The sequence below is a fragment of the Chenopodium quinoa genome, unplaced genomic scaffold (genome assembly GCF_001683475.1).
Source record: "Chenopodium quinoa cultivar QQ74 unplaced genomic scaffold, ASM168347v1, whole genome shotgun sequence".
Lineage (NCBI taxonomy): Eukaryota > Viridiplantae > Streptophyta > Magnoliopsida > Caryophyllales > Amaranthaceae > Chenopodium > Chenopodium quinoa.
Genome location: NW_018742616.1, coordinates 136,481 through 158,187, shown reverse-complemented (window position 1 = coordinate 158,187; position 21,707 = coordinate 136,481). Strand labels below are relative to the sequence as shown.

The window sequence follows — 21,707 nt, the reverse complement described above, 5'->3', positions numbered from 1 at the left end:
AGGAGTGATCATACACTCACCATTTCACCAAAATGCTTTCTTACTATTATAGTGCCCATCTACGTCGATCAGAGTATTTAATCGTATATTATAAAGTTTAGTTGGTAAATTTTTTGGATAACTTGGTTTGTATGGAAGGATAATTTGCCAAAAATTTACACAACCCTAGCTATATGACATCACAAAGTACATGATAAATACTACTCCGTATTAACTATTAAGTCGAATTGGCAAAAATAATACGTACTCTATCTGTCCACTCTTAAATAAAAATCTCATTCTAATATTTTTTTACACTCTTGAATTTAAATTAATCAAACTACCTTCGTTTTTTTAAAATAAAAAATTATCCACATTTAATCAACAAATTAAAATTAAATCTCTTGATGATTACCTTTCAAAATTAATTAACGAAACCAAACCCCATAACAAGCAAATAAGACTTTTGTTTGAAGACGGATGAAGTATCTATTTATCATGTATTTTTTTATAGAGGCAACACATTACAATAGTTTTTGGCTTTTTTTTTTTTTTTTTTTTGAGGAATTTTGGCATCCCATTTAATTTTTGTAGGTACGTGTTTGGTTTTCTATGAATTATATTAATTAAAAAAGAACAATGGTAGGTGATAAGATAAGTATAGAGTTTTATTGCATTTTTTTGGGATACTAAACTTACACAAACACTAATTACATTTTTGCGCACAATGGAATTTGGGTTGATGCTGATGTAATTCGCAGAAAATTGTCAATATAGATGTCATAAGCCTAATCAGTTAAACAGGAAAGAAAAAAAAAAAAAAAAAAAAAAAGAAGTATAGATTGATATTTTCGAACCAATTTAACTTCATAGAACATTTAAAATTTCTGTCAAAACATTCAATAATTAAATTGCATTGACTTATTGAGCTTTGATGATGTCAAGTACATGAAGGCTATTAAAAGATAACATGGTTGTAACCAAGCTAACAATTAATACTGATATAATCAAAGTCAGAGTAAATTTTTTCAGCTGCAAACTCTCCTATGACTCTACGAGGCTATGAGCTATGACCAAATATCAATATTTGCTTGCTTAGATTTTTTGGTACGGTCAATGTACAATTGTACAAGGGGTCGGGTTAGATATCAAATATGTTAATTGCTTACTAAAATTGTTTTTCCTTTAGATTGAACCGACAAAGGATGGTTTAATACGTCAGATATAAATTGTTTCTTCTGCTCACAAATTATTATTTTCACAAGAGTAGTCTCCTTATTGTAACTAATAATTAAATAATTATCTAAATGAATTGATTTATAATAGAAATTTATTCTCTACCAATGAATTCGATCTGGTTTTTCTGTGAAAATGCTAACTGCAATACAATCAATATATTATATATATATAAGAATTGGTGCATGAATGGAAAAAATCTAAAGCAGGAGGTACAAATTAAAGAAAAAGAGAGACCGACGAACTTAAACTTGTTAATTACGTGTATATAAACTAATTTATTGATTGCCTCATCAAAAAGTACAAGCCTTTTTTGTAGCTTATAATTACAAGCAATCCTTAATTTAAATCTATAGTACATTACTAGTCTATTGTTAATTGGTTTAGCTAGTAAGCTCATACATAAATCATGTATCTACTATAACATCCATAGAATGCACACACTATAACGTTTAAAATTTGAGCCTTTGCTTAATTAGCTTGCTCTACTGTGGACTGGGTTAGTTGCATTGCACCCAATGCTTCTCCACGTGTTTCAATGCAAGCGTAATCAATAACTACTCTAATTAAGGGACTCGTCTAGCCAAACATGTGCTAGCTAGTTAGCTCTTACATTGCATCTAATTCAATCAATACCTACGTACGTACGACAACTATTAACTACGATGGGATAAGATCATAAGAGTTACATAGAATATACAATACAGTAAAGTTTATACGGTGCACATACATGAGACTACATATGCACCACGTAGTCACATGATAACACATACGCATGAATTACACGGGTCGGACAAAACCGGACTCTCACGAGAAATGTGGTCAAGCTCACTAATATTGCATGCAACAACATTATTCACTTGCTTGCTCGATTATCAAACAGAAATTAAAAACGTACATTCAGTTATTAATTTCCTTAGGAGCAGAAAATCAGTTGCATAGAGCATTTATATCGTGCATCAGAGTCGATCCACTTTAAACAAGAATCCAATAAAATTAATCTATCTTTATAATAATAAAATAAATCTTTGACTATTATCACAATCTTACTTTCAAAATTTTATCTAATAATTAGATTAACACAGTAGCAGGCTAAATTATAAGGTACCCGTATTAAAGATAAAGCTTTACTTTCAGAGTTTATATTATTTATTATAATATATTAAAAAAAAATTGAAGCAAATTATAATATATAAATAATAATTGGACAAAATAAAAACTAGATAAATTAATTGCATTCATAAGATAACAACGAAAAAAATAGATAATTATAAATTTATAAGGAAGATTTTAGTCATTTTACACTAAGATATTAAGATAATTATCCACATTGGATAATATTTACAATTATATACTCCATTATAAAATATTAATTATAATCCGATAATATTAACACAAAATAAAGGTCAAGTGCAAGTCTTTCTCTCAGTCAAACTGTTTGCTATAAATTCAGCCCAATTTCTTCAGTTTTCTCTCACTTTTCAATTCATTCGGTTTTTTTTTCTCATTAATTTCTCTCTCTAAATTCTCTCCTCTTTTTCTCGTCTTCTTTCTGTTGATTCTTGAAGATATTCAACAATGGTGAATCCTGATGTTATTCGTAGTATTCTTGGAATTATTGGTATGATTAATTTTCTCTACTTTGATTTTGTTCTTCCTTTTTTAGAAAAAATAATTGTATTAATTAGCATTATTGTTCTTGAAAATCTTCCATTAATTACATGCAATTAAATCGAACTTATCTTACGATCATTTTAATGCATGAAATTAATCGAAAAGTTTTCATGATTACGTTATAGTAGTACTCGTAATAGTAGTAGTTCAAATTGGATAAATCATAAATATATTCGTATATGTTTTCTTGAAATTCTTGCTTAATTTTTTTTATAAGTTTGGTTATAAATCAAGAAGTATAAACTGAAAAAAATAAATTAGATAAATATCGATTTGATTTTGATTTCTTACTTTCTTAGTATTATTTTGTTTGTTAATTTTACAGTTGTCAAACTATCTTACCTTTTTTTTTTTTATTTTTTTTTTTACTAGTCTTGACAATAATCAAGACGTTAATTAATCAAGAATTGTATAAATGTCGTTATTATGGAGTTAATCTGTCTCCAAAACTTGATTAAGCTACGTCAAAATTTAATAATAAATGTTGATCAAATTCCCAAATAATGAAAAAGACAGTGTAATTTAATTAATTTAAGTTAATAATTGGTAATGATTGAGTGAAAAAGTAAAAATAAAATACGGAGTGTTGAAGAGTTCAGGTAGTCGTGACTCGTGAGTAAAACGGCAAAGCGAAATAATCGGCGAAATAAAAGGCTGTTATAATAGAAATTCTGTTATTAAAATTTGTATTTATTACCCAAAAGTGATGCATGTACTTTGGAGTACTAGAGAGCAATTTTCAGTTTTAATCACACTTTTTGTGTGTTTTTCTTACACGCTTTTTGTATTTTCTTTAATCACACTGTTAATTTGTGGTTTTATTTAGTGACAATAACTAATTTTGTTTAATCACACTGTTTAATTAATTAGTGCTAGTAACTAATTTTGATTCCTTGATTAATTTTGCAGGCAATGTTACGTCCTTCTGCCTGTTTTGCTCCCCTGCGTATGTATTTTTTTTTAATTATTATTATAATACTTTCTCTCGCCTCTTGTGTTTTTATATTAATTAGTGCTTTAATTGTGGTATGAATTAATTAAGTTGGACTGGATTAAAACTATATTGAATAATTTTGAATGTGTTGCTATAATAATTGCTCGATTGTAGGGTGTGATTATGTATATTTAGGGGTGGGACATCCGTCTGGCAGTTCGGTTTGACCTCAGTTTGAAACGGTTTTGGTTTGAAACGGTTCGGGTTAAAACGGTTTCATTTAGACGGCGGGTCGGTTCAGTTCGGTTTTGATTAGTCACAGGTCGGTTCGGTTTCGGTTTATTTTTGTACGATTTAAATTCGGTTCGGGTCATAAACGGTTCGGTTTATAAACAGTTCGGGTCATAATCAGATCGGTTAGAAACGGGTCGCTTCAGGGGCGGATTTACTCGGGTCAATGCCGGTTCGGTTTTTAAACGGTTCGGTTAATAATCGGGTCGGTTTGAAACAGGTCGGTTCAGGGGCGGGTTTTACCCGGGTCAATGCCCGTTTGGTTTATAAACGGTTCGGGTCATGATCTGACCGGTTTGAAACGGATCGGTTCAGGGGCGGTTTTACCGGGTCAACGTCGGTCCGGGTTCATATCGGTTCGGGTCATGAACGGATTATTTTGAAATGGGTCGGTTCAAGGGCGGGTTTACCCGAGTTAATGCTAGTTCGATTCATATCGGTTCGGTTTATACTCGGTTTGGTGCTAAAATCGTTCGGGTTAGTTTGGTAATCGGTTAATTGGATCGGGTTGAAATCGAGTTCTAAAAAGTGGTTTTGACCAGTTAGCGCATTTTGTTTTATATCAAGTTGGGACTAATATTTCCATTTCATTAGCGGGTCGGCATAGGTTGGTGAAAAAAATAATGGATCGAGTAGAAATTGGGTTTTAAGAGATTTTTGACCGGTTAGCTATTTTCGTTTTATATAAAGTTGGGACTTCGTCACTTTATTTTCAGACATCGGATTATATACAATTACACAAATCTTCATTTATTCAATTATTCTATATCATGTTAATATGTTATTTTTCAAGTTTGGTTATACTCTTGTTGTTGTTTATTCGATATTATCATATTAGTCTATTACAAATTTATAATGTATTAATGTATTATTGTTTCATTATTAAATATATATTATTAGGTTATCAGCTTCTTGTTGGATTGTTTTAGATATCGTGTCATGACCATGTTTTGATGAGTTGCTACTTTGAATACGATAAATCGATTCAGATATCAGATTATATAGAATTACAGAAATTCTCATTCATTCTATATAATGTTAATGTGTTATGTTTCAAATTTGGTTATAGTCTTGTTGTTGTTCATTAAATATTAGTCTATTACAAATTTATAAGGTATTAATGTATTATTGTTTCATTATCAAATATTATCAGGCTATCAGCTTCTTGTTTTAATTGTTTTAAAGATCGCGTCATAACCATGATTTGATGAGTTGGTACTTTGAATACGATAAATCGATAATTGATATTGTAATAAACTAATAATTTAATGTTACAAAACTATATTTGGATGTTTAATTAAAATCACGATTATTCAATTTCCCGTTAGTCTAATAAAGTAATAATTGACAATTGTTTGTAACTATTCCATAATTTTGGTGTTAAAGTTATATTGCTGAATTACTTTGTTGTCTTACCCTCTCTAATCACCTTTTAAGATTACGCGCCTACAAGGCTGCAACATATATATGTTGCAACTTGCAAGTTAAAGAAAACGGGTGGGGAAGTAGAAGTATTCAATTAGATCGATCATCAACTGTTTTAAGTTTTAATAATCAGATACATTTATCGATTATCTATACATACCAATGATAGTATGATACCAATCGTACCATACATTATTATTTATTACATATACTGATATACATATAACTAATATACATTAAATATGTCATATTGAATCAATTCCAATTTCCAAACATTTGTGTTTCTTACAATTTATAAGTTACATAAAGTTAAGAGTACAGTAGTGTTTTTATTAGTACGTAGCTATGAATAAAAAAAAACATACTATCTGTTTCGAGGTTTTCTGATGTCCTGCGGGAGAGTTACAATTCCGAGACTGGAACCGGACGCCTGTACCTGCAAAATAACGGAGACTCCTGAGAGCTCCGCCTCCAACGATCAAGTTAGTACCTGATTAAGGAGTAATTAATACGGAAATTAAAGCAATAAGACCTCTCTAGGTGAGAGTGTTTAATGTTGGTAATCTGCTTTGTTAGCGAGATTAGCCGGTTATTAGTTTTCCGTAATGTTTCTGTTCTTCTCTGTTCTTCAGGTGAGATTAACTGCTTGATCAGTTGCTCTCTCAATTGCTTGATTGCCTGATGTTTTCTTCACTGCTTAATTAATGAGGATTAATTAAGTATTTATAGTCTTGAGAAGCGTGCCACTCTCTAGGTTTAGGGTAAACCTAGGGCTGACCGGGCCTCTAGACAGGATTGGGCCTTGTTGGCCGGTTTTCCCATTTGGCATGGGTGGACACGTGGCGTGTCTCAACTGGTCCGTAGAGGACGTATCTGTGATTGACACGTGGCAGGCTCCTATTGGCCTTCGTGAAGGACACGTGGCGGAACCTGGTTGGTCCACTTGTCAGACGGTGATTGGTGGATAAAAATCCCCTAATCATTTGCCCCTCACAGGTGGCACGTGACTGGTCACGTGTCGCCTGTGACAGGTGTCGCACGGTGACAGGCGACGGCCTGCTACAGGTGTCACCTTGCAAACGACCGAGAGATTTTCCCGCCCAAATTTTGAATTTGGAAGCGACCCTTCGCCTTCTCACTTTGCCTATATAAGGAAGTGCTGACTTCGGTCATTTTCACATTTGAGAACTTTGCGAGAACATTCGGACCCCTGAACTTGCTCTGACATTTCGGACCTTTCCTGCCTACCGCCTGTTCTGACAAGCCGACTGCACCGGATTTCCAGAACTTCATCAACCGTCACTCGTTCAGGTAACTCAGTTCTCTTACTCTTAATTTTCTTTTTATTTTTTGAAATGGCACCACGGAAGCACACGACACGACCTAAGTTAGTGATCAGCCGGTCACCGGGGACGGCTGAATCTAGGACTAGGAGTGCCGCCTGCCCTTTTCTGGACCCATCTTTTCCCTTTATACAAAGTCCGACTGTATCTGTGTCTATGCAGAACGTGATGGCCAGAACAAAAATGACTGCTATGATATCAAACTCAGACGGCTCCTCCCAAAGGGTGCTCATTAGTGAAACATCTGACCAGGCGCCAGATGTAGAATTGAAACAAGGCGGCTTCCAAGCCGACAGTTCTGAGAGAGGGGCCAAGGTGGTCCCTTCCCATCTTACCGTTGACATGTCTAATTTTCCTCCTGCTCCTTCTAAGGGAGAGGAGGCGGGCCCCTCTGGGAGAGGGGAGGAGTCGTCCTCTTCGGACTCGTCAGAGGACGAGTCCGAGTCCAGCTCTTCTGGCCACAGTTCTCCAGGCTCAGAAGAAAGACATAGTCGCCTACAAGAGGCGAGACTTTCTCATGCAGTTGAGAAGGGGGACAATTGGGCGGAGCCGTCCGCCTCTTACAGAGAGGAAAACGCCCCCTACTACTGCATGGTTCCCCGGGGCCGGATCGCAACCATGCAAGACAAAGTGGAGAGCTTTATTGCTAACCACAGAATGGGCCCGGAATTTTTACTGTTTGTGCCGGATCTAGAAGACACTGTCGTCTGGCCTGCTGGTACCAGCTATGATGACGGCTGCTTTGGCTGCTATGTGGCGGCCATCAAAGCTGGACTGCGCTTCCCATTACATCCGGCTGTTCAGCGGATTTTAGATGGGTATGATTTGGGGTTATGGCAGTTAGCCCCCAACTCTTGGGTAAACGTACTCGGCTATGTGGCCGGGTGCGAAATGTACGGGGTGGAGCCAAGCTTTGAGGCTTTCGCCCACATGAACTATCTCAGCCGGACCCCTAAGTCGGGAGGTACCGGCTGGTATCAATTAACAAGCCATAGGGGTTACCTCATGACGAGAGGTAAGGCGAACAAATGGAAGGATTGGCGGAACACCTTCCTTATCATTGAGGGTTCAGACACGGAGCTGAACCAACGTTTTAACAAGTGGAATAGGGATCCGCCTCTACTCGCAGGCGGCCGCAGCATGCCGCCTGTTCCCCCAAAGGCTAAAAGAGAGATCCTAGACAAAGGACTCTTCAAAGTAGAGACTAGGGTGAACTCTACTTCAGGGGTACGAGAGCAAGTACCCCTACACTGCGTCCCGAGCTTCAAGTGGCTCTATGACGAGTACTTTTTGGCCGCCTGTGGCCTCAGCAGTCGGTGCTCTAGAGGTAGCCGGCCTAACAAATACTCTGTTTTTTTTTCAAGCCTTGTTTACTTGGGATCTTTACTAACTTTGCTGTTTATTTTTTTGCAGCTGACGCCATGAGTAAAATAACAGCATCCAAGACTGCGGCGGCCATGTTGCGGGCCTCTCTCATGCAACAGTCTTGTGCCGACTCCCCCAACAAGGGGGCACCCTTGGTAGGCTTCGAAAACTCTTCCTCTTTTAGGAGTTGTCTTATGCATATACTAACTCTTTTTGTTTTCAGTCTGGCACTCCAAGAGCTTCTTCCTCGCAACAGCCGGACCCCAAGGCCCGGAGGACGACTGTTGCAAGCTCTCCTGGGTCTTCCAGGAAAACAGTGGCGGCTGAGAAGCAGCCGGCCACTTCTTCTAAAACCCCGGCGGGGCCGCCTAGAAGTATGGACAATCACTTGTAAAAACTTTCACACTTGCTTCCTTCTTGACTAAGTCTAACTTGCTTTTTTTACGCTTGATGCAGCCGGCCCTCAGGGGCTTGACTTGGTTGAGGTAGCCAAGTCCATGATCAAAGTAGTTCCTCCATCTGAAAGGGAGGCGGTCAGGGGTGCCGGCACCCTTGACCTTGATGGGATTTCAGGGGTCCTTGCTGAGGTATACTTAGCATATTTTTGAGTATTTGAGTTCCAGGACGCCTGTTATCTTTTTTGTTTGGAAACTGACGCCTGTTTTTTTTTGTACTTAGACCCTGCTCCGAGTCAACAGCCTTCGCAAGCCGATTGATCGGAAAAAACAAAGAGGTAAAGGCCGCAAAAGCTATGGCCGCCTCCAGCTGTGATAAGGCAATGTTTCAAATTGCCCAAAATGAAGTACTGACCATTGATATTCTTTATTATCAGGCGCAGGCTACCGCCGCTGTTCGGGCTCAGTTAGAGGCGGCCCAGAAGAAGAATGACGAGCTGGAGGCGACCGTCACAAATCTTAAGGCCGAGCTGAAACCTCTTCGCCAAAAAATGCACTCTTACGAAGCCATGGAGAAATCTTTGGCCAACGTAAAAGAACGCCTGGTGAGCCAAGAGAAGAGTCTTACCCAAGAGCTCTCGGAAAAGGCCGAGCAAAAGAAGAAAGAGCTCGTCCGGGAGATGGTGGAAGACTCCGCTCAAATCCAGCGCATGACCTGGGGCCGCCTGTTCCCCAGTGCCGACTTTGCCTCATGGGAAAGAACGTACCGCCAGTGTTCGGAAACATATAATCAAGAGATCCTGGCGGCTGCTGAAGAAGAGGCATTGGGAGATGCGTTGGAGGAGGAAGAAGAGCCGGTTGTGGCGCTTGTGCCACTTGGGGGTAAGGCATCAAAAGAGGGTGCAGCTGAAGCCGAGTCCAGCAAGAAGAATGCTGACCAGGCGGCAGCTGCTAATACTGAACTGCCCCCTTCTTAAGCTTACTGTATATTATTTTTTTTTTTCACGGCCTGCGTGCCGTTTGCTTTGTATTTACCTGGCCAGGGAGCCGGGGTTTTGAATATTTTGCTGGTCTTTAATGACCGGCTTATTTTTAATCAAATTTTTGTTTTGATTCAAATTTGTCTAAGTATTCCATATCTAATATCCCATCGTTCACTAGACCGACTGTTGTGTATGGCCGAACGTTGCAGACAGGTACAAATAGTAAGTACGCCGCCTATGCCCCTGGACGACTGGTTGTCTGTTTCCAGGATAGACGATCAGTCGGCCATTTATTCAATCGGTATTCGAACTCTTTATTCAATCGATCTGACCAAGTAAATAGTATTACCTAGTCGCCAAGGAATTAAGTAGGATAACAAGCGGCGGGTACCGGTTGTTTCCCTTTATTGCCAATGTTGGCTTTTAACTCGTAATTTGTTAACCTAGCAAGAGTAGTGGTTGAGAGTCCCTGTTTGTTAAAAACAGGCGGACGACCCATACCTTTTAGGCTCCATACTAAGTTTGAGTGACTATTAAGTTAACATAGGAGTTACTTAGTCTTCGTCACACTCTAAATTGAATAGTAGAGGTACCAGGCGGCGGAGGCCGGCTGATCCTCTTGATTTGCCAATGTTTGTTGGCTATTAACTCAATAGGTTACCTAGTAGGAATAGGGGTTTGAGTGCCCTTGTTTGTTTAAAACAGGCGGACGACTCAAACCTTTTAGGTTCCATACCAAATTTGAAGGAGTGACTATGAGTTAACGTTGGAGTTACTCAGTCGCCGTCACTTTTGTTTGAGAAGTAGAGGTACCAGGCGGCGTAGGCCGGCTAGACCCCTTGATTCGCCAATGTTTGTTGGCTATTAACTCAATAGGTACCCCCTGCATTTATCCCAAGTAATACAGGCGGTCATCTGACTCAGATGTCAACTGCTACCACTGGTTTGGTTAGTGATAAGAGTTATCCTTGTCTCAAAAATGACTACGTGGTTGCCCTTGGGGACAGTCGTATAGGTGCCGTGTAATTAGTTTATAGAACAATGTTCCACCCAAAAGGGAGCTGCTCTCTGCGACGAATTTCATCCGGAGGGATGCCGTCGGACGCCTGCTATGATGTTGGGACAGGTCGTATTAGTTTTGTAGATTTGATCAGGTGGCTTGGCGCCTGGTCTGATCATTCGACCTGTGGCCTTGGTAAGTTCTTGGTGAACGTAGGTGCTAAGTAAAAGAAGGGTAGCCGCCTGTTAGGCACAGGGTCGGCCAGGCCCTAATCTTTTTAGCTAAGTACTGTGAGTAATATACTCAATGGAGAGTAGCCGACTGTAAAGGTACAGACGGCATGCCCCTCTGAAGATAGAGTGAAAAACTCAATGGAGAGTAGCCGACTGTAAAGGAACAGACGGCATGCCCCTCTGAAGATAGAGTGAAAAACTCAATGGAGAGTAGCCGACTGTAAAGGTACAGACGGCATGCCCCTCTGAAGATAGAGTGAAAAACTCAATGGAGAGTAGCCGACTGTAAAGGTACAGACGGCATGCCCCTCGTAATACAAAATTGAATAGTAAGTGCAAACTTTATTAAGTAGCTCTTTACTTTACATCATTCAGAAGAAATATTTTTTAAGGTTATCTACATTCCAAGTTCGAGGCAACGGTTGTCCGTCTGGTGTTTCCAGACGGTAGGTACCGTCCCTGACTTCCTCATAGATTCGGTAGGGTCCTTCCCAGTTGGGAGTTAGTTTGCCAGACTCATTAGCCCTACCAACTGCTTCCATTTTTCTAAGTACAAAGTCCCCTACTTTGAGTGGACGCCTGTGTACTTTTTTGTTGTATGATCTAGTCATTCTCAGGCGATAGATCTCATGGCGCAAAACAGCATTGCCCCTCTTTTCAGGAAGTGAGTCTAATGCCAGGCGCATGGCTTCCCAGTTTGCCTCTTCGTCATATAGCATTACTCGAAGAGTCGGCTCGTAGTGTTCTATTGGAAGAACAGCTTCCGCACCATAAGTTAGGAGGAATGGAGTTTCTCCAGTCGCCCCTTTTTCAGTCGTCCTAATGGCCCAGAGAACATGTGGTAGTTCATCCGCCCATAGGCCGCCTGCTCGTTCAATCTTTTTCTTGAGACCGTCTGAGATGATTTTATTAAAGGCTTCTACCTGGCCGTTTGCTTGTGGACGGCCGACAGATGCAAAGTAGTGTGCAATTCCTTGGTCTCCCAACCAGCTTTTGAGAACAGGCGTCTCAAATTGGGGACCATTATCAAAAACCATAGACATGGGAACCCCGAACCGAGTGATGACGTTTTTCCAAATGAATGAAATTACATCTTTCGTCTTGATTCCCTTTACAGCCTCCGCCTCTACCCATTTAGTGAAGTAGTCAACGGCAACAAGTATGTACCTTCTGCCGCCTGTAGCAGGCGTATATGGACCCAGAATGTCCATGCCCCACTTAGCAAACGGTAGTGGGCTGTGGATGGTAGTGAGATCAGTAGCCGGACGGTGAATTAATTTGCCAAACCTTTGGCACTTGTCACATTTTTTCACCATCTCCATTGCATCTGCTTCCAAAGTAGGCCAAAAGTAGCCCTGCCGCCTTGCCCTTTGAGCAAGCATCCTACCACCTATATGAGAAGCACAGAAACCAGAGTGAAGATCATCTAGTATCTCTCGTCCCTTTTCAGGAGTAACACACTTTAAGAAGGGTTGAAGGTACCCCCTCTTGTGAAGTTCTCCCTGTATCATTTCAAAACAGGAGGCTCGTTTTTTTAGTGCTGCCGCCTGTTGAGGATCATCCGGCAGTGTACCGTTTGTCAGATATGCCCTAATTGAATCCATCCAGGTTGAGCTTCTGTCTAGGATTCCAATAGGGTTTTCCTCGATGCTTCTCTTCTCCATTACTTCCCAAAAAACAGTTCGAGGAGTATCGGAGGAGGCGGATGATGCTAATTTTGACAGTGCATCTGCCTGGTTGTTTTCTGATCTCGGCACTTGGATCAGATGGAAATCCTCAAGGGAGCCGACTGCTTGTCGGACCGCCTGTAAATACTTGATCATGGCCGGATGGGTTGCTTCGTATTCGCCATTGTACTGACTCACTATCAATTGTGAATCAGAACAGACGTCTATTTTTCTTGCCCCTGCCGCCTTGCACATGCGGATCCCGGCTAGTAAAGCTTCATATTCTGCCTCATTGTTTGAAGCCTGAAAACTGAAGCGTAGAGCATACTCGAACCTGTCGCCCTCTGGAGATTGACATACGACGCCTGCTCCACAACCATTTGAAGTAGAGCTTCCGTCCACATATACCTTCCAGACTTGGTCTGGAGCTTGAGAGTCAGGAGGACGAGTCATCTCTACAATAAAGTCAGCAAAGGCTTGCCCCTTCACTGCTTTTCTAGGCTCGAAAGTAACTTCGAGGCTCTGTATTTCTATGGCCCATTTGATCATTCGTCCTGACGACTCCATGATGGTAAGGGGCCGCTTGATTGGTTGGTCGGTATACACGACGACTGCATGTGCCAAAAAGTAGGGCTTCAATTTTTTAACAGCCATGAAGAGTGCAAGACCAAATTTCTCCACTAGGGGATACCTCAACTCGGCATTTTTCAGTACGTGACTGACAAAGTAGACCGGGAGCTGACAGCCGTCCCTTTCAGCAAGGAGCACAGCGCTTAACGCATGATCAGAGACGGCCAGGTACATGTAGAGATCCTCTTTGGGCAAAGGGCTGACCAGCCTCGGCAAGGAATGCAAGTGAACTTTTAATTTCTGGAAGGCGGCCTCAGCATCCGGCCCCCATTCAAACCTTGCCTTTTTCTTAATTGCCTGGAAAAAGTATAGGCATTTGTCGCCTGATCGGCTTAGGAATCTCCCCAAGGCCGCCAGACAACCTGTTAACTTCTGAACCTCTCGGATGGTACGAGGCGACTGCATGTCAATGACCGCCTGCACCTTCTCAGGGTTCGCCTCTATTCCTCTTTGATTGATAAGGAATCCGAGAAATTTCCCAGACTCAACTCCAAATACACATTTCTTGGGATTGAGCATGACATGGTGCCGCCTGAGTGTGGCGAAAGTTTCTCGGAGGTCCGTCAGATGATCTTTCTGAAGTTTAGTCTTGACAATCATATCATCAATATATGCCTCGACGTTTCTCCCAATCTGATCAAAGAACACTGTGTTTATCATTCGTTGGAAGGTAGCCGGGGCATTCTTAAGACCAAACGGCATGACGGTGTAACAGTATAACCCCTGATCAGTGACGAAGGCCGTCTTCTCCTGATCTTTCTTCCATAAGGGAATTTGATGGAAACCAGAATAGGCGTCCATAAAACTCATCAAGGCATGACCCGCTGTTGAGTCGACCAGGTTATCAATCTTAGGCAGAGGGTAACTGTCTTTAGGGCACGCCTTGTTTAAGTCTGTGTAGTCTACACACATTCGCCAGGTGCCATTCGGCTTTTTAACAAGGACCACATTTGCAACCCAGTCTGGGAAGTAACATTGCCGAATGAACCCTGCATCAAGTAATTTTTTAACTTCGGCGGCTGCCGCCTGACTTCTTTCTTCGCCATGGTTCCGCTTCTTTTGCCGTACCGGCTTCTTTTTCGGATCCACAGCGAGTTTATGTACTGCCAGATCAGGACTAATGCCTGGCATTTCATGGACTTCAAATGCAAAGATGTCCTTGTATTCTTTCAATAGGTTGTGAAAGTCGTCACCAAGGTTTCTCAGAGCAGTCGTCCCAACTTTGACTGTTCGGTCAGGACGTGAGTCGTCTAAGATCAGGTCCGCATGCTCACCAGCCGGCTGAGGGCGGAACTCATCCGGCCGCTCCTCTGCCAATGATTGCTATTTTCTTGCTTTTCTTGCGGACTCTGTCTGGGACGCCTTTCTCTTTTTGTCGCCTGTTTCTTGAACAGGCGCACTCTCCTTGACATTGTCAAGGTCTGTTTTTTCTCCACTTGACCCAGTGGCCATAACAGTGGGCTTGACATCCGAGAGATAGCACTCTCGGGCCATCCTCTGATCTCCCCTTAGGGAGCCGACTGTTCCATTATCCCTCTCAAACTTAAGCAGCATAAGAGACGGGATTATAACAGCCTTGGAATTATTCAGGGTTGGTCGACCCAGAATCATGTTGTAGGCCGAGAGTTCCTCTACTACTAGGAACCGGACTACCATGTGTCGTCCTTCCCCTTTTTCGCCCAGGCGCATGGGTAAATCTACTCGTCCCAGTGGGTGGACGACTCCTCCTCCAAACCCTATTAAAGGGTGGGAGGCCGGATGTATGCAGTCCGTCTGATATTTCAGTTTTGACAGACATTTGCTGCTGATGAGATCTGAGGAGCTCTCGGTATCTATGAGGATTCGGCCAACTCTCTGGTTGGCCACTTTACATTCAATAACGAGAGGGTCGTCATGCGGCCCCCTTACCCCTCCTAGATCCTCTTCAGTGATGACAATCTCAGGAAATGTATATTTGGACGGCCGTTCTTGGTGAACGGAATTTACATCTAACCGCCTTATATTATCTTTGTTGCCCCTAATAGTGGGGCCGCCTCCTGAGAAGCCGCCTGCAATGGTGTAGACGACTGCATCATCTGTATCGGAACTGTCGGCCTGTTGATTCTTTTTGGCCGACTGCTTTTTTGAGGAAGTGTTCCCCGTAGATTTCTTGACATAAGTGTCAAGATCACCTTGCTCAGCCAAGCGGTCTAGGTACCGCATGAGACTGATGCAGTCATTGGTGTGATGACCAACGTCATCATGATAAGCACAGATTTTGTCTTGGTTCCGGTTGTTTGCAGAACCCTTCATGGGGACCGGCTTCTCAATTGAGAACCGTCCCTTTATTTCTTTTAGGATAAACTGGTTATCCTTGTTAAACACATACTTTGGGGAGTATGGTTTGAATTCTTTTTTCTTTTTCTGGGCCGGCTGTTTAGAGGAATCAACCGCCCAGACCTCTTTTCTTTTCTCATCTTTGTTAGACGACTGTTTCTGTCGTCCTTCTCTCTTGTCGAACCTTTTCCCGTCCGACTGTTTTATCGTACACAGATCAGTCGCCTGTATATAGGCTTCTGCTTCAATCAAGGCCTCTTGAAGAGTCGCCACCCTTTTTCGAACTAAATCAAATTTGAAGGTAGACCCGTCTTTGAGACCTCTAAAAAAGTCAGTATAAGCTACCTCATCCGGTAACCCTTGAATCTGTATTCTCATCAGGTTGAACCGCCTGATGTAAGAACGAAGCCCCTCCTTCTCGCCCTGCTGAATTGTTCCCAAATCAAGGGTCGTTTTCTTCGCAGGGATGTTCATGGCGAAGTTGGAGGCAAATAAGTAAGCAAGCGTCCTGAAGCTGTTTACACAACCAGTCGGCAGGTTGCCGAACCATTGCTGTGCGATTCCCTTGAGAGTCGCTGGGAAACACTTGCACCAAGTGGGATCATCCAACCCTTGAAGGTACATCAGGTTGGTGAATGCCATCAGATGGTCTTCTGGGTTAGTAGTGCCGTCATAGGCGCCTACTAGTACATTTTTTACTTTGGCCGGCTGAGCGGCTTCAGTAATTTCCTTGGAGAAGGCCGACGGCTGTTCACCAAGTCTAAGAAGCCGTAGCTGCCAGTCCATAGGTTGGACGTTTTTTGCTGCAGGTCCACCAAATGGAGGTGGCTGCATAAAATACTGTTGTTGCGGCACAAATGGTAAGTTTGGTACCGCCTGGGCACTATGAAAGCCGGACTGACGGGAGGTGCCGCCTGACTGACTTTCATGGTACGACTGAGTATGCCTCATCGAGGCATTTCGCAAACTGTCTTGAAAATTTGAAGTAGAAGCCGACTCTGACAATCGGTCACTCTTCTTCTGCTCTAGCAGTAGCCGAGCATCTGTGAACGTTTGCTTTGACCCGTCCGCCTGAATATGACGAACCGGTTTCCTATTTCCCGTAGGATAACGGAATTTTGTGAAATCAAGAGCAAGTGGCTCCCGCTTCTTGGATTTAGGATGAGGAGTCGCCTCTCGCCCTTGAACTGGCTTCCTCTTCAGTGAAGTGGAAGGTTTTTTGGCCGACTGCTCTTTGACTGAAGCAGGCGGCTTTTTGTTGATCAACTCTTGAATCTCTCCCTTGAAGTCCCTCATGAAGGTCATGAGTTCGTTCCTTGTGATGGGAGCAGACCCATCAGTCGGCTGCTGCCGAGCAGGCGGTGCGCCTGCTGGCTCGCTTCCTGTTTGCAGATGCTCCCGTTCCCTCCTTTCGGTATGACGGGTACGTCGGGCCCTTAGGGTCCCGTCTGGAGCTGTATGAGTTTCCACTTCAAATTCACTTTCGGTGTCATGGTCCGACTGAACTTGAGGGTCGTTCAGGGGACGCCTCTCTTCAGGAGTCGGTACAGACTTGGATGCCATCTCTGAAGTACTCTTCCCACAGACGGCGCCAAATGTTTCGGGGTTTTCTGATGTCCTGCGGGAGAGTTACAATTCCGAGACTGGAACCGGACGCCTGTACCTGCAAAATAACGGAGACTCCTGAGAGCTCCGCCTCCAACGATCAAGTTAGTACCTGATTAAGGAGTAATTAATACGGAAATTAAAGCAATAAGACCTCTCTAGGTGAGAGTGTTTAATGTTGGTAATCTGCTTTGTTAGCGAGATTAGCCGGTTATTAGTTTTCCGTAATGTTTCTGTTCTTCTCTGTTCTTCAGGTGAGATTAACTGCTTGATCAGTTGCTCTCTCAATTGCTTGATTGCCTGATGTTTTCTTCACTGCTTAATTAATGAGGATTAATTAAGTATTTATAGTCTTGAGAAGCGTGGCACTCTCTAGGTTTAGGGTAAACCTAGGGCTGACCGGGCCTCTAGACAGGATTGGGCCTTGTTGGCCGGTTTTCCCATTTGGCATGGGTGGACACGTGGCGTGTCTCAACTGGTCCGTAGAGGACGTATCTGTGATTGACACGTGGCAGGCTCCTATTGGCCTTCGTGAAGGACACGTGGCGGAACCTGGTTGGTCCACTTGTCAGACGGTGATTGGTGGATAAAAATCCCCTAATCACTATCCAAATCCATTATCCCATGATCCGTGTCACCGTCTTATATTAAATATCAGCCATTGATTTGCATGTCATCTAACGACCTATCATCGCACACATTCCAATTCACGATCCGTGTGTTTTCTTTTCCACCAATCAGATCACTCTTATCATCGTCTCTTTAGTACTCTTTTTGATTTCTCTCTCGTTTTCTTAATCCTCTTCTGTAATATTATCAATTTTTTGAAGCCATGGCTGCTAATATGCTCACTGCTCTCTCGTTTTCTCTCTCATCTCCTCTTCCTTCTTCCTTTCTTCTTCTTCCTTCTTCTCCCTTCTTCCGTCTATGTTCTCCTTTCTTCCATCTCGTTTCTCCGTCTCCGTCCACCGGCACCACGCACGACGGTTTTTATGGTCAAATTCGACCACGAAACTCTAGATCTAGTTGTTTCTTGATCGAATTTGGCCTTTTAAAACCAAATTTGAGGCCAAATTCAGGATTAATATATAAGGTGTTTTCGTTCTTCCTTTTTTAATTTCTGTTTTTCTTTTTAATTTTTTTTCAAGTTGTGGGCAACGGAGGGGGCCGAGTTAGGGTGGGTGCGGCGGCGATTAGACTGGGTTCGGGTGGGTGGGGAGGGAGGATTTTTCGAGGGAGGGAGGGAGTTTTATGGTGGGTGAGCAATTAGAGTGAGTTGGGGGGTTTCGAGGATGTTGGGTTTCGTGGGGGTGGGTGGGGTGGGGTTACGGTGGGTTTGGGTTTTTTTCGATTTTTTTGTATGGGGTGGGGTGTGTTACGGTGACGGTGGTGGGTATGGTTGGGGTTGGGTCTTTTTTTTTTTTTACAGTGACGGTGGTGGGTGGGGTGGGGTGGGGTTTGTTAAGGGGGTGGGGTGGGGTACGTTACGGCGATGGTGGTAGGTGGGGTGGGGTATGGGTCTGGGTTTTTATTATTTACGGTGACGGTGGTGGATGGGGTGGGGTAAGGTTTGGGTCTGGGTTTTTTTATTTACGGTGGGTGGTGGGGTGGGGGTGGGGTGGGTTACGGTAATTATGGTGGGTGCGGGGGTGGTGTTAGGGTGGGTCTGGGTTGACGTTGGTGGGGTGGGGGTGGGTTACGGTAACGGTGGTGGGGTGGGGGTGGGTTACGGTAACGGTGGTGGGTGGGGGTAGTGTTAGGGTGGGTCTGGGGTGATGGCGGGAGTGGTGTTAGGGTGGGTTACGGTGGTGGGTGGGTGGAGGGTGGTTGGCCAATTTTTTTCATTTTTTTATTTAATTTATAACTCCTAATTTAGTTATACAATAATATAATTTTAATTTTATAATAGCAAAAAAATTTACAAATTTAAATCAATAATTATATGTAAAAAAAATTGTATAGTTAAATTACATTAAACATCAAATATATTTCGTGGAATTCTAACAAATTGTTAAAGGCTGCAAATAGTTCAATTTGAATGGAACGGGTTGTAAACGGTTCGGTTTAAATAGTTTGTAATCGGATCGGTTTAAACGGGTTACGGTTTGAAAATAGTTCGGTTTAAACGGTTTAATGGGTTATAACAGTTCGGTTTAAACGGTTAGCGGGTTGTAAATGGTTCGATTTAAACGGTTTTTTCCTACGGTTTAAACGGTTTCGGTTTATAAACGGTTCGGTTTAAACAGTTAGCGGGTTAACATTAATCGGTTCAAACGGTTTCGGTTTATAAACGGTTTGGTTTGTTATTGGTTTACGGTTCGTAACGGGTTAACATTAATTGGTTCGGTTCGGTTTCGGTTTGACATTATACGGTTCAGTTCGGTTTTCGGTTTAAAATTAGCGGGTTATAAACGGTTCGGTCCGTGATGGTTCGGTTCGGTAACGGACGGTTTCACGGTTCGGTTTGAAAAGTCCCACCCCTATGTATATTGGATGTGTGTGATATCACCAATTTAACTAAAGATTAGTGATTAATCTAAATTATAATTTTTGCATACGTTGATTGAATTTTATGCTAAACTATGGAAGTTTAGATTGAGTATATTTGTTTTGTAACGCGGTAATATACAATGTATGGTACGATTTTGATTGACACGAGAAATGTATGTATGTACATCGTATGTAACAGGCCTACGATCTGGAGGATTTTTAAGAACAAATCAGTGGAGGAATTCAAGTTTCACCCTATTGTGGCTGGTATAATCAACTGTTTCATGTGGGTGTTTTACTCGATGCCGTTCGTGCATCCTCACAGCATTCTTGTTACCACCATTAACAGTGTTGGACTTGTTATGTACATTTGCTACAACTTGGTATACCTGAGATACGCTAACAACCAGAAGAGGGTGAGGAAAATCCCCTCAACTTTTAGTCATATTCTGGCCGAATTGTCAATTCGTGTTCTAATGTTGATAACTGGTTTCTGTTGTAATTCAGAAATCAATGTGCATTTACTATCTCGCGGAGGTTGTGTTTCTGGCTGCCTTGATCTGCATCACTCTCCTAGCTTTCCACACTCATACGTCGAGGTCTACCTTTGTTGGGATCTTTTGTGACGTCTTTGGGATCATACTCTATGGTGCACCTCTCACTATCATGGTATGAATTTTGCATCCATTCTTGTATTTTTCGATGTTAGCTATGTAACATAGTTGTTAATTACGAGTTATACACGTATATCATGAACTGAATTATGAAAAATTTGTTTGTTTGGCACAACAGTACAAGGTCATAAAAACGAAGAGTGTTGAATTCATGCCATTGACTCTTTCATTGGCTGGTTTGTCTAATGGAGTCGTTTGGAGTGCATATGCCTTCATCAGATTTGATCCTTACATTCTGGTAATCATTATACCTCATTTCATCTAGTCATTCTCAATGTGCACGTTATAATGCTTGCAATTGTATCTTAATCCTAAGTTTCTTTCTTGCGCGTAGATTGGCAATGGCGTTGGAGCCATACTTGCCGTAGCACAACTGATTTTGTACGCTTGCTACTATGGCTCTACACCGAAGGAGGGGAAGCCCGTGAAGGACCTGGTCAAACCAACAGCACCACAAGCTCCACAAGTGCAGATGATGACTGTTTCTGCTGTCTAAAGATCATACTCAGTTTAATCTAGCTAGGTCCCTAGCCATTTTAATCTATTCTGTTTGGCTAGCTTGTGTGTTTTTTGCTAGCGTAGGTAGTGGTTTTGGTTAGCTTAAAAATAGTAATAGTACTTTGTGTCATGTTCTCCGTTAGGAATTTCTTGATTACCTTAATTAATTCGAGTGTTCTTTCTTCTTAAGATTGAAGAAGAGTGAGGTTAAGCATTTCATATGATAGGATTGGAATATAAATATGATAAGCAACCTTTTATCCTTTCACCTTTGTTCTTACTTGTTACATATTCAATCTCTCTTTTAATTGCAGCTCTAATGACTTTTAGCCTAAACTGATCATTTAATCGACGTGCCTGTTGAATTAAATAAAGAACCGAAAAAAGTTCCGAAAATCGGGAATATACTCTTTGTTGCTTAGGCGAAGAAGATAAGTTTGGTTTATAAACTATGCAAAACATTTAGTTCTATGCATGTAGAGATATGCTAACGGAAAGTGATAGTCGTGGATAACCTGCTATTTCAATTCTAACAAATCCAGCATATACGTGTAAAAAAAGGATTTCTTTTAGTTGGAAAATTTATACTTCTGCCATTCTAAAACAATTTTCTTTAATTTATGTTCCTCTATTCCAATAATATTGCAACAATAAAACTTTTGCACTACTTATCACTCTTGTTTGACCATATATACGTTAAGTAAAATATTGGGATCTTGTTATATTCCTCTCATAAATTACTTTCACAATATCCTTTTTATAATTTTTACTCTAATACAATTATAGATATTTAACATATAAAATGTGCACTGGATGCGTACTTTCATCCTGAGGAATTGATTTATCGATAAGATGGGTGTGTGAATGATACAATTATTACCGTGCAAAGGATTGAAATGTTACAAAAGATTGAGATAATGTGACAATAATTATTATGCAATTGATTATATAGAAAATCACTTCATGAGA

General features: G+C 41.6%; 1 protein-coding gene across 1 annotated transcript; it reads left to right on the top strand.

Annotated features, from left to right (window-relative positions):
- The first annotated feature begins 2,644 nt into the window (after nucleotides 1-2,644).
- Nucleotides 2,645-21,002, top strand: LOC110721400 (bidirectional sugar transporter SWEET6a-like). Its single transcript, XM_021900536.1, has 6 exons — nucleotides 2,645-2,836; nucleotides 3,799-3,835; nucleotides 19,766-19,982; nucleotides 20,074-20,235; nucleotides 20,359-20,478; nucleotides 20,575-21,002. Exons 1-6 carry the CDS (start codon nucleotides 2,794-2,796, stop codon nucleotides 20,734-20,736), a joined length of 741 nt encoding a protein of 246 aa, XP_021756228.1. The 5' UTR covers nucleotides 2,645-2,793; the 3' UTR covers nucleotides 20,737-21,002.
- Nucleotides 21,003-21,707: the final 705 nt, after the last annotated feature.